Source organism: Coregonus clupeaformis, chromosome 19 (genome assembly GCF_020615455.1).
Source record: "Coregonus clupeaformis isolate EN_2021a chromosome 19, ASM2061545v1, whole genome shotgun sequence".
Classification (NCBI taxonomy): domain Eukaryota; kingdom Metazoa; phylum Chordata; class Actinopteri; order Salmoniformes; family Salmonidae; genus Coregonus; species Coregonus clupeaformis.
In genome coordinates, this window is record NC_059210.1 from 35,016,203 (window position 1) to 35,036,955 (window position 20,753).

General features: G+C 44.3%; 1 protein-coding gene across 3 annotated transcripts in view; it reads right to left on the reverse strand.

Annotated features, from left to right (window-relative positions):
- The window catches only part of LOC121532054 (dual specificity protein phosphatase 8), a 60,521-nt gene that overhangs the window by 37,224 nt on the left and 2,544 nt on the right, over nt 1–20,753 (reverse strand). For 2 of the 3 annotated variants that reach the window (XM_045227183.1, XM_041837703.2), the window contains exon 2: nt 8,733–9,152. In XM_045227183.1, the coding sequence (XP_045083118.1) occupies nt 8,733–8,969 (237 nt within the window). In that variant the 5' untranslated portion in view covers nt 8,970–9,152. Of the gene's footprint in view, nt 1–8,732; nt 9,153–18,846; nt 18,958–20,753 lie in introns of those variants that run through there. The other variant, XM_041837704.2, reaches the window with a different exon arrangement.

Genomic DNA, 20,753 nt, shown 5'->3' on the forward strand with positions numbered 1-20,753 from the left:
CTCCCTCGCTGGACAAGGTGTTCCATCCTAATGGGATCAGAGCTAAAGCCAGAGGGTGACATCACCACCTGAGGATTACAGAACAGCTTCTCACTCTGACCCACACACACACACACTTATGCAAACACAAACACACACACACGTGTCTACATAAGTGTGTATGGGTCACAGTTAAAGGCTGTCCTTGAATCCTTAGGTGATGTCACCGGGAGGCTGTTTCCTTTCCCAAATGATCACATTCACCTGCACAGGTATCCAAGATGCATCTATGCTGGATGGGGGTTCAGATAAAAATACAATATTTATAATTCAAGAAGATATAATCTTTACTTTCACCCTTAGATCACCTTCCTTCTCTTCATGTTTATCTTATCTCCTGTTAAATATTTTATATTTTGTTATGCTCTGAGAAAAATACAGTAAGTGACGAGAGAGAGAGAGAGAGAGAGAGAGAGAGAGAGAGAGAGAGAGAGAGAGAGAGAGAGAGGGTTGTGCCCACTGGAGCCTCACTGGAGCCTCAAATTCCAATTCAATTCTTGAATTTGAATTGAAGTAGTAAACAGAATACAGAATTGTAATTCGAATTTGAATTAAAGGAAATGTAATTTAATTCAGTGAAATTCAATGAAATTCAAATGCCTCTTCTATTCTATATTAGGTGTAGTCTTGTACATTAAACATCAAACATGTCGTTATATACATGAATATACAATTCTGTTGAAACAATTGATTTTCAGGACAAACTCTTAAAATTAATGATCAAGGAAAACGAAACCTGTATGCGAATATTGTTAGTTATTAAATTTAATTAATCACTTACATTTTGTTAAATATTTGGAAAATACTACATTTCCCAGAATGCATTAGTTTAACCCTCAAGTTGACCCTGAGGTCTTCTAAAAGAAGCCAAACAAATGAAATGGTTGGTGTAAATATAATTGGCTATTCTAAGCATGAAGGTTAAAAGTGATATATCCTTTGGTATCTGGAAGTGTGACCTGTCAGATTCAATGAAACTCATGTTCTATGACTGAGTGGAATTTCTTTGAATTACACCGAATTAAATTCTACTTCCTGTCACTCAAATTCCAATTCTACATCCTGTGGGGTGTGGCCAATTCAATTAGAATTTCAACTCATGAGTTGAATGGGAGTCAATTCCAAAATTCTGAACTGAGCCCAACCCTGGTACAGAGACAGTATTACAGTATCTGCATGATTACTGCATTGTTAGAGGTTAATAACCTCTGGAGTCGACCTACTGCAGCATACGAACCACCTCAGTCCCTCCCATTCACCAGCCTGCAGGCTGCAGCACTACACTACTATACTGCTGTTCTAACACTGCAGGTGTTACATGGGTATAACAGAGAGAGAGAAAGGGAGGGGAAGAGAAAGCGAGAGAGAGAGAAAGAGCGAGAGAGAGAGAGAAAGAGAGAGAGAGAGACAGAGAGAGAGAGAGAGAGAGAGAAAGAGCGAGAGAGAGAGAAAGAGAGAGAGAGAGAGACAGAGAGAGAAAGCGAGAGAGAGAGAGAAAGAGCGAGAGAGAGAGAAAGAGAGAGAGAGAGAGACAGAGAGAGAGAGAGAGAGAGAAAGGCAAAAAACGATAGAGCGTGGAATTCAACATGCCAACAGTGAGCTAGCTAAAAGAGGGGAAAAAGAAAGAAAGCTGGCATCCCAGCAGGATGTAAATAGAGAAAAGTGGCTAATCATGTCCTCTGTATTCCCTCCTCCGCAGAGATAAGGCAGAGAAATAGAGAGGACTGTATCCTCACATTGCCTGGGAAATGTGCAATATTAAAAATGAACGACAGAGGAGAAAAACATTTTCCCTCTGTGTCTCGCCTGTAACTCTAAGACCTCACCCTCTCAGCTTTGCCTCTCAGCTGAAGTACTGTCTGTGTACAACAACGAGACGTCTGGCTTAAAATATAACTGTATGAGCAACAAACATGACACAGGCAGTAGGGGAAATGGCCTGCAGTGAGAGCTTAAAATGTTCTGGGTAGAAACACAATGGTTTCAACTGCTACTGAAGGGAAGACAGGAGTGATATAGAAGAGAAACAGGTGTGTTGTTGCAGAGAAGACCAACAAGGGAAACGTGAGAGTGGGTACTGCAGAGAGGACCTTGGAATGCCACACACAGACTACACGCACACACACACACACACACACACACACACACACACACACACACACACACACACACAGGTGCGTATAGGATCATTGGTCACAAGGGCAATGCAGAGCTGAGTGTGTGTGTGTTGGTCACCTAACATCACCACAGTGCTACTAACAGACATAAAAACCTCAGAGGTCAGGAATTCATGGAACTAGTTCAGTGGACTGTTGCCTCCCAGTCCCCACAGATTAACAGTTATTATCTGTCCATGTGATTCCCAGTAGATTGTTGCAGGTGGGTGACGGTTCTAACCATCAAAGCTCTGTAGCAGAGTCCACCAGCATGGTGTGATACATACAGCCCCGTTAGTAAAGATAACACTCAATGGTGATATGATGTCATTGACTGGCACTAACAGCTGGCACTGCTGTGTGTGTGTTTGTGTGTGTTTGTTCAGACATGTTTGGGCAAAGGTCCCCTCTATCATTTGCTGCGAGAGGGTGTAACAGATCGAGTGACCAAATCACTCAAATGACCGATGATGACCGTACACCACACATGGGCACAATGAAGGGACCTTCCTACTGCCCCTCACCCACAACCTCTCTCTCTCTCTCACACACACACCTGTCCAATAAAAGGGGCAAGTGCGTCTTGTAGTTCAAGAGGTAATGTGTCATGGGCCAACCTTGTCACACCAGCATGGCAATGTTTCACATCACAGTACCACACATCTCCCTCTCCTTCTCTCTCATTCTCTACCTTCTTCTCCATACCCCTTTCTCTCTCTCCATACCTCTTTCTCTCTCTCTCTCCACACCTCTTTCTCTCTCTCCATACCTCTTTCTCTCTCCCCATACCTCTTTCTCTCTCTCCATACCTCTTTCTCTCTCTCCATACCTCTTTCTCTCTCTCCATACCTCTTTCTCTCTCTCTCTCCACACCTCTTTCTCTCTCTCCATACCTCTTTCTCTCTCCCCATACCTCTTTCTCTCTCTCCATACCTCTTTCTCTCTCTCCATACCTCTTTCTCTCTCTCCATACCTATTTCTCTCTCTCTCTCCACACCTCTTTCTCTCTCTCCATACCTCTTTCTCTCTCTCCATACCTCTTTCTCTCTCTGCCTTTCACTGGGTGCACCTCTCTCAAGCCACTTTTAAACCGAAAAGTGAGAAAACATGGCATATACACTGGTTGGCCAGTTTATTAGGTGCACCACCTCGTTCACGAAAATGGTTCGCTCCTACAGACAGTGAAAAACGTGGCCATGGCTTGCTATATAAAGCAGGCAGACAGGCATCGGGGCATTCAGTTACTGTTCGATTGAACGCTGGGCAAAACGAGTGACCTAAGCGAATTTGAGCATGGTATGATCGTTGGTGCCAGGCGCGCCGGTTCCAGTATCTCAGAAATGGCCGGCCTCCTGTGCTTTTCACGCACGACAGTATCTAAGGTTTCCCAAGAATGGTGCAACAAACAAAAAACATCCAGTCAGCAGCAGTCCTGTGGGTGAAGTTGAAGGAGAATGGAAAGAATCGTGCAAGCTAATACGCGGGCCACAAACAGGCAAATAACTGCACAGTACAACAGTGGTGTGCAGAACGGCATTTCGGAACGAGCAACTCGTCGGTCCTTGTCATGGATGGGCTATTGCAGCAGACGACCACACCGGGTTACACTCCTATCAGCTAAAAACAAGAAGAAGTGGCTCCAGTGGGCACGCAATCACCAACACTGGACAATTGAGGAGTGGAAAACATTGCCTGGTCCAACGAATCCCGGTTCCTGTTGCGTCATGCTGAAGGCAGAGTCAGGATTTGGCATAAGCAGCATGAGTCCATGGCCCCATCCTGCCTGGTGTCAACGATACAGGCTGGTGGTGGTGGTGTAATGGTGTGGGGAATTTTTTCCTGGCACACGTTAGGTCCCTTGATACAAATTGATCAACGTTTCCATGCCCCAAAGAATTCAGGCTGTTCTGGAGGCAAAGGTGTTCCAACCCAGTACTAGATGGGTGTATCTAATAAACTGGCCAATGAGTGCATTTTCTTCCCAGCTCTTCTGGTTCTGGAGTGACCCTTTAGTCTCTCCCTGTTGTTGTGTGTCTTAACCAGGGTTTATCAGTATCAACACATATAATGTTTCTCGTCAATCAGGTCAGGTGCTGAGGTGGAAAACACTGTATGACAAACCACACACCGTATGACACGTGACTCATCACTTATGACATCATTTGTGGTTACGAAAACACAGTGTTGGTCACGGCTGGGCTAAAATGCAAGTGTTGCTTAAAATGTCTGCCCTAAAGGAAATCACCAAAAACCCTGCTGCACCCTCCTTACGATCATTATGGCTGTGACACACACTGGGTTACCCTGAGTGGTGCAATAGCCATGTTACTGTAAATCTAACTAGAACCGGATATGGACCTAAAAACAATATCTACACTGCTGTACCTGGATGGACTTAAGTATGACACTGTACTTGCATACGCTTACTCCGTCACCACCATTACCTGGAAATAACATATCAACGGGTCAGAATATGACACCTACTGTATACTGGAGTCTTCGGTTAAAATAAGAATGATACCGTAAACTGCTAATCCACTTTCAGTCACTACTACCTATAGTGAATGCAAATAACACACATCTATGGTTCAGGATATGGTACTCATCATACACATAATGTAAATGACTCTATTTTTTATGTCTCATCCATATTCAAGACAAATGATGTAAGATATTTGTCATATCGCGTAAGGAGACGACAACGTATCTGTGTCTTCTGGGTGACCCATGAGGCATTTCACTACATTAAGTCATTACCCAGGATCCTTAGCAGGTGGCTTTGAAGGAGGATACTTGTAGGTGGCATATGGTGGACCTTAAGTAGAAGTGACGGAGATCCTTATTTAGTAAACGGCTTACGGGACACGTGCTGCCGAAACCCAGTCTTCAGCCAAATGGACAAATTACGATCAAAGACTAAACGGTGACAATTGAACCTCAGTAAAGGGTCATGAGTAGAGACTGAAAAATGTGCTGCTGAATAAAACATCACTGCAGAAAGAGAGAGAGAGAGAGAGAGAGAGAGAGAGAGAGAGAGAGTGTGTGCGACTTTAGTTTTATTGTCTGAGTTACACTGTGTCAGTCTACATAGTACAATATAGTATAGTACTAAAGTAGAGAACAGGAGAGTCTGGTGGCTTCCCTAAAGGCCCTGGCCCTGACTGGAGCTAGTCAATCTCTATGCCATCTGTCAGGCCTTGCCCTGGCCCAGGCTCACTCTTACACCACATTCAGCAACATTGAGCAGTGTGGAGGGATTAGCTTCGCTTAAGCCAAGAAACCACCCAGCCTGACCATAACACAGTCATTGACTAGGGAGCCATAATGCTGAGGAGCTCAAGGTTCACCCACACACTACACACAAATACGGTCACACACAGCCTACTGTATTTAACTGACCTAGTTTACTAGAGCCTGCCCAGTGAACTACATGGGGGTTATGTAGGGAGGGAGGGGAGACACCATTTTGATTCCAGTCCATACACAGAGTTCACTCAACCTAACCCTGTGATGATGAAATCTGAAAGAGCCGAGCATAGAGCCTTGGGGGACGCCTGCCATTATCACTCAATGGGATGCAGGCAGGAGGTAGCCCACCCATGAATACCCCCTCTCTTGCTCCCTCCCTCTTCAGCTTCCTACATTCAATCCCACAAAGACCCACTATGGTGTCCTTTGCTTCCTTGGCAGGCTAAGACACAGGCCCCTGGCGATGTGTGGGGGTGTTTGTTGTGGGTTGGGCGGGAGCCTGCATTAACACCACACAGCCGGTCTGCACGTGCCCAACTCGCGGCCTGCCAGTGGCCACACAAAGGGGGATGATGTCATGCTTAGCCAATAACAAAGGGACTCTCTGGGGCCGTTTGGACCTTCCCTCTCACCCGGCTAGTTCCAGCTTTATCTAGCCTACCATTAATCGCCAGCATTATCTTCTTTACTGTGTGTGTGTGTGTGTGGGGGGGTGAAAGCCACAGGGCAACGCTGGGAAGAGAGAGAGAAAAGTGGGACAGAAAAAGAGCGGAAAGAGGGATGTTGATAGAGAGATGATGAAATGGAGGCGGGGGGGAGACCAGGACAGAGAGACAGAGTGTGTGTGTGAGAGAAGTGCAGAGAAAAGATACACAGAGAAAGAGAAAGAAATAAAACAGATCGCGTGAGAGGAAGATAGAGAGAGAGTGAGAGGGAGGGAAAGAGGGAGACCCCACAGGGTGCCCTACCACTGTGAGACCTGTCAGCCTCTCAGCCCCAATATAAATGAATGATAAATAATGTATTATTGTGACATTTTGGAGTCACATTTATTGTAAATAAGAATACAATATTTTTCGAAACACTTCTACATTAATGTGGATGCTACCATGATTATCGTGAATAATGATGAGTGGGAAAGTTACAGACGCACAAAACATTAAGAGCACCTGCTCTTTTCATGACATAGGCTGATAAGGTGAATCCAGGTGAAAGCTATGATCCCTTATTGATGTCACTTGTGAAATCCACTTCAATCAGTGTAGATGAAAGGGAGGAGACGGGTTAAAGAAGGAATTTTAAGTCTTGAGACAATGAAGACGTGGATTGTGTATATGTGTGCAACTCAATATTAGGAAGGTGTTCCTAATGTTTGGTATACTCAGTGTCACTGTCAATAACAAAAGAGTTCTATAAGAGGCATTGGATAAAAGCGTGCTCTAAATGACTATGTTTACAACTTCTAGCATTCCAACCAGACCAAAGTCTCTACACACTGACTGGGAGACATTAGCCATTGGTCTATTAAAAGAAAGGTTGCGCAACAACATCCTGCTCAGGTTAATAATGGCTCTAACCTAACCTGGTTGTAAGCCTGAGCACTGGCAGTAGTCATGCCAATGATGCATATTTGAATCTGAGAACGAGTGAGAGAGAGAAAGAGGGTGAGAGAGAGAGAGTGTGAGGGGGGTTGGGGAAAAGAGAGAAGAAGAGAGAAGGTGATAGAGTGAGCATGTCAAGCTAAGGATGTCTTTCAATCCCACGGAACAATTACATCAAGAAGTATTGCCAATAAAGCATATTTTAATTAAGTTGACTGGAGGTCTAAGGCGATGCTGCTTCCACTCATGTCAGACACCTCTAATTTTCACAGTTAACTTACATTTACAGGCTGAGTTGGAGGGAGTGACTCCAGGTGATAAAGCATTAATATAACCTGCTAGGGAAGGAAAGAGAGAATGAGAGAGAGGACGAGACATGCCCATACATACTCATACATGCCAGGTGGTTCACATCAGGAAGTAGAACACAGGCTTTAATGAGCTGCCACTCAAATTGCCTGTGTCATACCTAAGAAATCCCACCAAATGTTTCCGTCTTCATGATACTAAGGGCATGTGTCATCTGGCTCGGATAGCATCACAGAATCAATGCTCTGGCTGTGTTCGTTGGCATTTCTTGTTGGATTACGTTCAAACTACGCCACTATAACACTGTTTCTGTCTTGGTGCTGCTGTAGGAAGGAGGATGGAATTTCCACAGCTCTGTTGTGATGGATTTATTTTTTCAATAATGTTTCAATTTTTCTCTGTGCATTGTTGGGAAGGGCCCGTAAGTAAGCATTTCATTGTTAGTCTACACCTGTTATTTACGAAATATGCGACACATTTTATTTTATTTGCCCCATCATGTGTCATGTATAACCACTGGATAGAGCACACACACGCACAAATAGGCAGACACACATCATACACACTTGGGATTCCCCGCTGAGTTTCTCCAGTTTCACACAGTGACTAAAAATACAGGAGTTAATGTAGCATGCCATGGCCGTGCTATGGAAAAAAGGCTGTCATATTGGGAGCAGAAGTCATGGAAAAAGGGAGGCTCCGGTTTCAGGGCCACTAATAAGCAATAAACCTACAGTACGACCGCCTGCCAGCCAAATATAGCACCCAGAGATCCAGGGCAGTGTAGACGCTCGCCAGAGAGATCCAGACTAACCACACCACACAGAACAGCACGTAACAGACTCCTACCTGAGACAGCAGCAGAGAACATTAATGTCCTTCGGCTATTGTTCTTACCATTCTCCTAGTGTTACAGTTATGAAAATAACATAATGATCAATTCAAAAAGTGACACTCGCACCACGAAAATAATCGTTAACTGGTGTCTGGTAATGGTCTCCTAGGACAGTATTTCCCAACCCTGTTCCTCGACTACCCCCAACAGTACATATTTTCGTTGTAGCCCTGGACAAACACACCTCATTCAACTCATTGATGGCTTGATGATTAGTTGACAAGTTGAATCAGGTGTGTTTGTCCAGGGTTACAATAAAAATGTGTACTGTTGGGGGTACTCGAGGACCAGGGTTGGGAAACACTGTCCTAGTACATATACATAAAATGATACACTGTAGGCAGCCCCTTGGCCAGCATGACCATCATACCTGGTGAACTGTTGAACAAATTTCTTCTTGAAGGACAATAAACGGTGACTCACATCCACCCTTCAACTCTGACCTCTAACCCCTGACCTCTAACCCCTGTTCCCTTGACCTACCTTGACCTTGCCATTGGGCTGCAGTAGCTCGGTGACGGACACCTTGTCTTGCTGCAGTCGCCGCTTCACCAGCTTGGAGCAGCACACATTGACCGCCCCCTGTATGTGGGATGCGTTGTACTCTGAGAAGGTCCTGCTGTCAATCACCAGCAGACGCCCCGCCCCCCTCTGGATCAACCCTGCCAGGCGCTTTATGTCCATGGCACTCCGCCTGGCAGGTCCTTTCTCCCCCGCCATGATGCCACAATGAGGAGTCACAAGAGGATGGGTGGATGGATGGGGAGGGGTGGCACTGAGGGTGGAGGGGTGGATGAGTGAAGAGAGGGAGTGTTGGTGGAGGAAGAGGAGAAGAGAGCAGAGGAGGTCAATGGAGGAGAGCAGCCACCACCACTGGAGCAGGCCTCAGGAGATCCATGGTGTCTGAGGAGAGAAGAGAGAAGAGAGAGAGCAAAGAGAAAAAAAAGAGAGAGAAGGTCAATAGAGTCACTTTTCATGTGGATGGCTATAAATGAAGTGCTTTGTAACACTAAACTAGTGGCAACTGAGCTGCCACTAACTTTAAGGAGATGAAACCTTAAAGGGAAATGTCAAAAAATGTCAAATTCATATTCATCATCTCCAGCTCTACTCCAACATCAACATATGTGAAAATGGCGCGTTTCTATGTTTTGTAGTAAAAAATATAGAAGATAAGCGTTTCCAATGACATCATCATCCAATTATAACTGGTTAAAATCACATGATGTAGCCTACACCGATGATGTCATTGGAAACACTTATCTTCCTCTATCTTTTTTACTACAAAACATAGAAAAGCGCATATTTTCACATATGTTGATGTTGGGGTGGTGCTGGAGATGCTGAATATGAAGTTGAAAAATGTTTACATTTCCATTTAACTTTGCTGGAGTTTTGAAACACATGGGTGTAAGGGTTATGAGAGCGATTTAAGGTGTACTGAAACATTCATCCTGAGAAGTTTGGAAACATGACATGGTGATGATTGACACCACACAGTAACCAAGAGGACTAAGTAGCCTATTGTCTTCCATGTTTACATCACGTATACCAGACCCTGGGCTTCTATTAGAGCAACATAAAACAAACCACATCAACCATCAGTCCCATTATCTTAATGACAAGTGTGCACAGTATTTTTGCATTTACCGTCTTATGTGCAGACTTCGCTCACCTCACATACAAAAATAACTGGAGTACTATACATGGATATAAAATGTTATTTTAAGACTTCACAAGGGCTCTGGATCATCCACTGGGCTCAATCTGTCCTGAGATCTGAGGGATCTATCATCAAGACTATCAGGTGAGATCACAACAATAGACAGGCACTTATATACGGACTAGTATGCAAGATATAATTGAAACTGTGTGTGTGTGTGTTTTTTGTTGTTGTGGTGGGTGCAGGGTCTCTTGTGTGGCAGCTCGTGAAACAGGAAACTGAGGGGCTGAGATAAATTAAGCCGGGGGGAATTCACAGAGCAGGTCTGGGCACAGATGAACAGCCTGTGTGTGTGTGTCTGTGTGTGTGCGTCATATATCACAGAGACCCTCTACAAACTTGATGGACTGTCTCCTCTCATCTATCACACATAATCACTTTCCCTCCCACTGCCACCCCCGCAACTGTCAGACTGTCACACACACACACACACACACACACACACACACACACACACACACACACACACACACACACACACACACGTGAACATACAGAGTGCAGACCCAGCCAGTTGGGTTGCGTGAATAACCCAACAGTTGTTTTTTTTGTTTATAATTTTTTGGTTGTACTTTTTACCCCGTTTTCTCCCCAATTTCGTGATATCCAATTGGTAGTTACAGTTCATGGGTTAATTTAACCATCAGTTGGTTTTTTGGTTTATAATTTTTTTATTGTACTTTTTACCCCGTTTTCTCCCAAATTTCGTGATATCCAGTTGGTAGTTACAGTCTTGTCCCATCGCTGCAACTCTCGTACGGACTCCGGAGAGGCGAAGATCGAGAGCCATGCATCCTCCGAAACACGACCCCGCCAAACCGCACTGCTTCTTGACACACTGTTCGCTTAATCCGGAGGAAACACTGTCAGCTGGTGACCGAAGTCAGCATGCATGCGCCCGGCCCGCCAGAAGGAGTCACTAGAGCGCGAAGGGACAAGGACATCCCAGCCGGCCAAACCCTCCCCTAACCCGGACGACGCTGGGCCAATTGTGCGCCGCCTCATGGGTTTCCCGGTCACGGCCGGCAGCGACACAGCCCTGGAACGAACCCGGGTCTGTAGTGACGCCTCACTGCGATGCAGTGCCTTAGACCGCTGCGCTCTGGAGGCCCAGTTGTTGTTTTGTTAACCATCAGTTGGGTTGATCCAGTAGCTGGGTCTTTTTTTAATGTAATCCATACATAAATATATTCACGTAATAATAAGGAATTTCCCTCGACCACGCCCACAAATTGGTGGAAACATTATTTCCTATTGTCGACTTTTAGTTATACAGAAATATCAAAACATGCTAATAAGCTGCTGTGTTGTTCAATATACATGTAAGCAGGTCAAAGATACCGACCTACACTTTACGGTTTGTAATGCTTCCACGTAGGGAAATTAAGCCTGCGAAAAGAGCCCTGTGGCTTCAGGCTATTCGGCATGGGAGAGTGGTTAATGTGGGGGCCCGGTGTCCACGTAGGCTACACGTAGCTATGGGTGTGGAAAACATTTAATTACAGGTAAGACATTTAACTTGATTAGTATAGTCCATTTGTAACTCCATTCACTACTTGTAGCTGTATAGTCCGTTTGTGTTGTTGGTCTTGGCTAGCTAGCTAGCACTCACATGGCAGCTAGCAACGTCATGAAAAGGGTCAAAAAGGAAGCACTACAATACTACCTTTTTCAAAGTAGTGAGAAGGATCGGAAGCAGGCAACGTTAAAAAGTAATCTTTAGACATGTAGTACTTTTCTTAAATGTAGTTTTGTAATTGACTAAAACAAGCACACAACAAGAAAACTGTTGTGAGCCAATTAGGCAACCACAGGTTGTTTTCCCCACTGGCGGGCAGGGCTTGGACAATACGTTATTTTCGGGAGGTGTGGCCTATTAAGGGCATGGCTTTCTGACAGATCCGCCCTGTTACATCACCTTAATGCACAATTAGAGATGACGCGTGCAGAACGCTGAACGAAAGAGAGCTCGGTTTGTTGTTTTGAAAGTCTCTGAAAATGTGTTATTTTGAAAAGGTTAGGCTACCAGCTACCTTTAGAATTTGGATCCCATGACGCGGGCAACCAAAAGTCTGAAGAGCTGCTTGGTATACAGTGGCTTGCGAAACTATTCACCCCCTTGGCATTTTTCCTATTTTGTTGCCTTACAACCTGGAATTAAAATTGATTTTTTGGGGGGTTTGTATCATTTGATTTACACAACATGCCTACCACTTTGAAGATGCAAATTATTTTTTCTTGTGAAACGAACAACAAATAAGCCAAAAAGAACTGAAAACTTGAGCATGCATAACTATTCATCCCCCCCCCCCCAAAAAAAAGTATATACTTTGTAGAGCCACCCAAGTCTCTTGGGGTATGTCTCTATAAGCTTGGCACATCTAGCCATTGGGATTTTTGCCCATTCTTCAAGGCAAAACTGCTCCAGCTCCTTCAAGTTGGATTGGTTTCGCTGGTGTACAGCAATCTTTAAGTCATACCACAGATTCTCAATTGGATTGAGGTCTGGGCTTTGACTAGGCCATTCCAAGACATTTAAATGTTTCCCCTTAAACCACTCAAGTGTTTAGCCCTTGTGGCTGGGACATGGATGGTCCCGGGCTTGTGGCTGTCTAAATCCCTGCTGTTTGTTGCTGTTTCCATCTGCCCTGCGACCTCCCCTGTCTGGAACTGCGTGGCGTACCAGCATTAACCTACGCTGCTAACGTTACATCCGAAACCAAATCCGGTGCGAGTAACAGTGAGGACAGTGTTTCTTTATCACATGTGAAGGATCTTTTAAACAAACACAAAGGGTTCTACAAGCAGTTGTTATAAGCAGTTGTTACAAAAACAGGAAAATAGCTTCAAGAGCTTTGTCCAAATACTGATGGACGACCTGACCAGAGGGGGTCCTTAAGAACAGTTTACTGTTATCCCAAGGAGAGGTGGATGTCCTGAAAGAGACTTTCAGCAATATGACAAACTGTAAGTCCACACCCTTTACTCTTTTCTATTTTTACTAATAACCTGCCACTGGCATTAAACAAAGCCTGTGTGTCTATGTATGCTGATGATTCAACCCTATATGCGTCAGCAACCACAGATAGTGGAGTCACTGCATTCTAGACCTCAGCTGAATCTGATAATGAATAATATGGCTGTTGAGCAAGTTGAGACTAAATGACTTGGTGTTACCTTGGATTGTAAACTGTCATGGTCAAAACATATTGATTCAGTGGTTGTAAAGATTGGGAGAGGTCTGTCCGTGATAAAGAGATGTTCGACTTTTTTGATGCCACACTCCAGAAAGCAAGTCCTGCAGGCTCTAGTTTTATCTTATATTGATTATTGCCCAGTCATATGGTCAGGTGCTGCAAAGAAGGACCTAGAAAGGCTTCAGCTGGCCCAGAACAGAGCGGCATGTCTTGGTCTTCACTGTAATCAGAGGGCTAATACTATGCCTGCCAGCCTCTCTTGGCCAAAAGTAGAGGAGAGACTGACTACATCACTTATTTTTATAAGAAACATTAATGTGTTGAAAATTCCAAATTGTTTGCATAGTCCACTTACACACAGCTCTGACACACACACTTACCCAACCAAACATGCCACCAGGGGTCTTTTCACAGTCCCCAAATTCAAGAAAACGTACAGTATTACATAGAGCCATGATTGCATGGAACTCCCATCTTAGATTGTTCAAGTGAACAGCAATTCTGGTTTTTAAAAAACATTTAAAGCAACACCTGACAACGTCTGTTCCCTATTTGATCTAGATATTTTATGTGTATTTACTAATATGTAGGCTATGTGTGATGTTTTAAATGTATGTCGTTCTGTCCTTGAGCTGTTCTTGTCTATTAATTAATCTGTATTATGTCATGTTTCATCTGTTGTGTGGACTGCAGGAAGAGTAGCTGCTGCTTTCGCAACAGCTAATGGGGACCCTAATAAAATACCAAATACCAATAATAATTTTTGGCCACCCGTAAATGTCATTCCTGTTCATCATGTTAAGTTTGTATACTGCAAATTTGAATTTTCCTTCAATATTTTTGCAAATTAAATGTTTTAATATAAAATTCATAACATTATTATTTACATATCCCAACATTGCGATATAATGTTGGGATATGTATATTTACATATCCCAAAATTGGGATATTGTCACGCGACGTGTATGCGGTAGCGAAGTCAAAAGCAGGACACAGAGCGGCTGGCAAATTTTTTTACTGAACACAGTAAAATCAACGTACAAAACAACAAACCTCCAAACAGGGAGGAAAGCATAAAGACCCGTACATACAAGAACTGCCGGAATGACAACAAACAATAACACACAAAGTACCAATGAGAGACAGGGGTAAATATAGGGAATACAATCCAACATAATGGGAAACAGGTGTAAACAATAAAGACCAAACAAGACAAACACCGAAACATCGATCGGCAGCAGCTAGTACTCCGGGGACGACGAACGCCGAAGCCTGCCCGAACAAGGAGGAGGAGCAGCCTCGGCTGAATCCGTGACAGATATGCATAGGTTTTTGAAGAACTCATACACTTGTGTAAGCCTTGTGACGTCACGAGAGGCTACACAGCTTTCAGCGGGATTGCTCAAGTAGTGCAAGGAGACAAGGTTCAAACAAAACAAGGATTTTATTATAGGTCTTGGGAAATTAACGAAAATATAACAAAATTCTGTTCTCTTGTGGCTCTTTAAGGGTTAACAGTTCAGGGATGTCTCTTCCACATCCAAAGTCATAATTCTCACTCGCTCAGATAACTTTTCCCCAGCCTTACTGTAGTCCATGTTGCAGCTAGTGGCCAACCCAGCAAAAAGTCCTTCCAAATGTCTCTCACGTATTTCCACAGGTGCATATATCCAAAGGTGAGTATTTTTCCAAAGGTAAGTATCTCCAAATCCTTATATTCCTCATGGAAGTGGACGTGCAGCACTCTTGTCCTCCAGAGAGCCCAGGTTGGAGACTGTGTCTCTTCACCCCCCACACACTCCCTCAGTGTGTCTCTTCCCTTCCCAAACCTTCAGCTCATCAGCTCCTCATTTGTTTCAGCTGCGTGGGAAGATTGGCCATAGAGGGGTGGAGTTCCCGACCATACCAGCAGATGGAGCCATAGCTGTCTGGGTTTGCAGCCACCTCAGGGGGATGTAACGTCCCTCCAGGACACAGCCTCTCGTGACATCACAGCCTTATCAAAGCTTCAAAAGTGTCAGTGTTCAACCTTAACATGTGATAACAATACAACAGAAGAAATTAACCGGAATGACATTGTCTCACGGGTGGCCAAAAATAACTAACTATCTGAAAGCCACGCTCATACTAAGCCACACCGCCAGTCTTCTGAGCTGACCCGCTGAATCATATCTCAATAACCCAGCAGTCAATAACTCAGCACCCAGCTTCAATAACCCAGCAATTTTTTAAGAAAACAACCCAACTAAATGACCCAACGCCTGCAACCCAGCAGTTGGGTCGACCAAACAACCCAGCATTTTTTGTGGAATGCACCATTCACCATACACACAATGACAACCATGTACTACACAGAGAAAAAGGGGGGAAGTGAGAGGGGGAAGAGATGGAGACAGAGAGAAAGAAAGACAGCATGTGTAAGGAGTTGGAGAGAGGATGAAAGACTATGTGAGAGAGAAAGAGAAAGAATTTGTGTGTGTATGTGTGAGAGAGAGGTGGGAGAAAGAAAAAGCGTGCGTGACAGAGACAGAGAGAGAGAGAAACAAGAAACATTAATTCCTGTCCAGTAGAACAGTGGGGACTTGGTGGGTGACAGAAATAGAGACAGAGAAATAGAAAGAGAGAGCTCTGATCAGCAGTCAGTCAGTCAACAGTGTCCGTGGACTGGGGCCATGATCTACTCAACAACCTTTAACCCCTACTATGACATATCGCCTCCGCACAGGGAGGGGAGGAGAAGAGGGGGAAGGAGGGATTGTTATTTCGCAAGGAACTCTCAGCCTAGCAACACAGCTAGCTCAAGGCTAGGGAGGGGAGAGAACCATGGAGATGGAGCAGAGAGAGGAGAGATTGAAGAGAGAGAGAGAGAGGGAGATAGAATAGAGGGCAATAGAAGAGAGTCGAGATAGAAAATAGATACAGTGAGGGAAAAAAGTATTTGATCCCCTGCTGATTTTGTACGTTTGCCCACTGACAAAGACATGATCAGTCTATAATTTTAATGGTAGGTTTATTTGAACAGTGAGAGACAGAATAACAACAATAAAATCCAGAAAAACGCATGTCAAAAATGTTATCAATTGATTTGCATTTTAATGAGGGAAATAAGTATTTGACCCCTCTGTAAAACATGACTTAGTACTTGGTGGCAAAACCCTTGTTGGCAATCACAGAGGTCAGTCGTTTCCTGTAGTAGGCCACCAGGTTTGCACACATCTCAGGAGGGATTTTGTTCCACACCTCTTTGCAGATCTTCTCCAAGTCATTTAGGTTTCGAGGCTGACGTTTGGCAACTCGAACCTTCAGCTCCCTCCACAGATTTTCGATGGGATTAAGGCTAGGCCACTCCAGGACCTTAATGTACTTCTTCTTGAGCCACTCCTTTGTTGCCTTGGCCGTTTGTTTTGGGTCATTGTCATGCTGGAATACCCATCCACGACCCATTTTCAATGCCCTGGCTGAGGGAAGGAGGTTCTCACCCAATATTTGACGGTACATGGCCCCGTCCATCGTCCCTTTGATGCGGTGAAGTTGTCCTGTCCCCTTAGCAGAAAAACACCCCCAAATCATAATGTTTCCACCTCCATGTTTGACGTGGGGATGGTGTTCTTGGGGTCATAGGCAGCATTCCTCCTCCTCCAAACACGGCGAGTTGAGTTGATGCCAAAGAGCTCCATTTTGGTCTCATCTGACCACAACACTTTCACCCAGTTCTCCTCTGAATCATTCAGATGTTCATTGGCAAACTTCAGATGGCCCTGTATATGTGCTTTCTTGAGCAGGGGGACCTTGCGGGCGCTGCAGGATTTCAGTCCTTCACGGTGTAGTGTGTTACCAATTGTTTTCTTGGTGACTATGGTCCCAGCTGCCTTGAGATCATTGACAAGATCCTCCCATGTAGTTCTGGGCTGATTCCTCACCGTTCTCATGATCATTGCAACTCCACGAGGTGAGATCTTGCATGGAGCCCCAGGCCGAGGGAGATTGACAGTTATTTTGTGTTTCTTCCATTTGCGATTAATCACACCAACTGTTGTCACCTTCTCACCAAGCTGCTTGGCGATGGTCTTGTAGCCCATTCCAGCCTTGTGTAGGTCTACAATCTTGTCCCTGACATCATTGGAGAGCTCTTTGGTCTTGGTCATGGTAAAGAGTTTGGAATCGGATTGATTGATTGCTTCTGTGGACAGGTGTCTTTTATACAGGTAACAAGCTGAGATTAGGAGCACTCCCTTTAAGAGTGTGCTCCTAATCTCAGCTCGTTACCTGTATAAAAGACACCTGGGAGCCAGAAATCTTTCTGATTGAGAGGGGGTCAAATACTTATTTCCCTCATTAAAATGCAAATCAATTTATAAAAATTTTTACATGAGTTTTTCTGGATTTTTTGTTGTTATTCTGTCTCTCACTGTTCAAATAAACCTACCATTAAAAGTATAGACTGATCATTTCTTTGTCAGTGGGCAAACGTACAAAATCAGCAGGGGATCAAATACTTTTGTCCCTCACTGTATATAGATGATAAGCGGTAGGTGATTGCTTTGCAACGTCCCCAGTGCTAGCACAGCATCTCGAACATGGAAGAACTAACTAACCTCTATATGTAGACAGCTAGAGCTAATGGACTCCTCCAGCAGACAACAAGGACACTGGGACTACTATGAAGACATTGAAGACGTTGAAAATACGTATTTTAGGTTGCTTCCCTGCTCTACTCTACCGTGTCTAGACATGTAAGAGTAGACCCCCCCCCCCCCATAAAATAAAGACATATCAGAACGAGCAATGTCAGAGTCTGGAATATAAATATATATGTATATGATAGTGTGTTTAGACAGTATGGACAGTATATGAATAGAAAAGATGTGTACAGAAGTAGTTATATAAGATGACACCAAAGACTAGGAACACCTTCCTAATATTGAGTTGCAACCCCCACCTCTTTTGCCCTCAGAACAGCCTCAATTTGTCGGGGCATTGACTCTACAAGGTGTCGAAAGCTTTCCACAGGGATGCTGGCCCATGTTGACTCCAATGCTTCCCGCAGTTGTGTCAAGTTGGCTGGATGTCCTTTGGGTGGTGGACCATTCTTGATACACACAGAAAACTGTTGAGCATGAAAAACCCAGCAGCGTTACAGTTCTTGACACAAACCAGTGTGCCTGGCACCTACTACCATACCCTGTTCAAAGCCACTTAAATATTTTGTCTTGCCCATTCACCCTCTGAATGGCACACATACACAATCCGTGTCTCAATTGTCTCAAGACTTAAAAATCCTTCTTTAACCCGTCTCCTCCCTTTCATCTCACTGATTGAAGTGGATTTAACAAGTGACATCAATAAAGGATCATAGCTTTCCCCTGGATTCACCTGATCAGCCTATGTCATGGAAAGAGCAGGTGTTCTTAATGTTTTGTATACTCAGTGTACATATGAAGTGGGTAAAACAGTATGTAAACATTATTAAAGTGACCAGTGTTCAATGACTATGTACATAGGGCAGCAGTCTCTAAGGTGCAGGGTAGAATACCGGGTGGTAGCCGGCTAGTAACATATGACTAACCCATAGTAGGCCTACAAAATACATCACATGCAATGCATGTAAACAAAAATCCACACATGCCCTCCTCCTCTCTCTCCCAGACCAATACAAAAACAGATTTGGTTTCCTCACCTGAGCTAGCAGCTAGTGTAGCCTCACTGCACCAAGGATATTAGCATCCCTATGTCATCCTTACGATGCTTTATAACATCCCATAGCAAGTCTATGGCAGTCGAGTTTTTCAGACAGACAGACAGTGCAGTACTAAAGAGCAGGCTGAGCACAACACACACTGACGCTGCTTACGTCTAATGGCGCCAGAGCCCGCCCTCCCTCCCTCCCTCCCCCCCTCCCTCACTCACTCTCTCTCCCCCCTCCCTCACTCATTCACTCTCGTTGTCTTACGCAGACAACAAGGAAGGCAGGGAGGGGAGGGGTGTGCAGGTTACATCTGTAATAGGGAGGAGAGAGGTACCAGCTATCACGCCATCCTTGCATCACAGCTTGCCTCTCATTCGCTTCTGTTTGTCTAGACTGAGAGGGAGGTTAGAGAAGAGAGAAGGGGAGCCCCCAACCTCAGCATCCTCCACCATCCAACATGGCAACGCAGTATCCTTATTGAACATGTAAACTTCATTCCCTCTCCTGCATAACAAGTCTCTTCCATCTTGCATATAGAAACCATTTTTAAAAACTCTGAAATTTAGAAGAAAAAAACCTAACTATCTAAAGTAGCCAGCGGGAGCCTGTTTTTATTTTTAAATCTTGGATGTACAGAAGAGAACTTGGAAACAGAAGAGTGGAACAGGCGGAACTGACTGCAGCAGATTCTCGGGTTGCCATGGAAACAGCCCGTATCGGGTAGAGCAGGGGGCACGAGGAGGACGGAGGGAGGGAGGATGCTGCGTAGTGGGTACTGGTAGGGTAAGGTACCACCACTAGAACTGGCTCCAACACTACTAACCAATTACTAGTGCATTGGAACAGGTTCATATATGGTCAGGATAAGGCTTTCAAAAACATGCAACTTTAGGTGCTGTAGTAGACCAGGAGTAATGAAAGGTGAATAAAAAAATAACCAACACTCTCAAACCGAGTAAATTATTTTTAGTTATTTCTCGTTTTTCAGGATGGATGCTTTGCAATAAATGTAGTAATGAACTCACTTCTATTCAATACATGTACAATAAACAACTCAGTGATAGCTGTCTTCTTCAGGTCAATAATTACACATAACCCTGTGGTTAAACAAAGAGATCAACTGGAGGACACCCAACGATGAGGTAACATCATCCAGGTTAATCATCAACTCATCAACTCCCAATAACGTCATCCACAGACCTCATAGGAATCTGTGGAACACAAACAATTACTTTATCCCATGTCCTCTTTCCCTTTATTTTACTGACCAGCAATCACCAATAAAAACTCGACCAAAACATGGGAATCTGTGGCGCACAATAAACATATGACTTCAGAGCCATCTCCTCATTCCCTTGACCTATATGACAACTCCACCAAAACATGGGTGCATCTCAATAGTCCTCTCCTCGACTCCTTTCCTTCATCTGCACGGATGTGAAAAACTATAGATAGGGGCCTTAGTGGAGATGGAGGGAGGAGGAAAGGAAGCCACTGTAGACTATTGAGATGCAGCCCAGGCCGGTCTCTTCCAGGACTGAGGCCTAAGGCTAGTGCCCCTGCTGTGATAATCAGTTCAATATTGACACCAGTGTTAGGTAACATCTGACAAGACTATTTTTCTCCCACAAATGCCACAGTGGTGACCACAGCAAGATCCAACCCCGGCACAACAAAGAACACAATCTTCATTGAACACTATGGTCATTGATAATGAGGTGATAATGTTTCTATAAATAATGCCATATCTCATTTGTGGTTAACCTACAATCCCAAGCTCTCCTTTCCTTAACCCAAAGACAATGATTTCCAATAGAAAATACCAGTGGAATTCAGTCAAATTGAAATAAATACTAGTTACCCTCCCTTATAAATGAATACAGTTCCATTGACAGTGT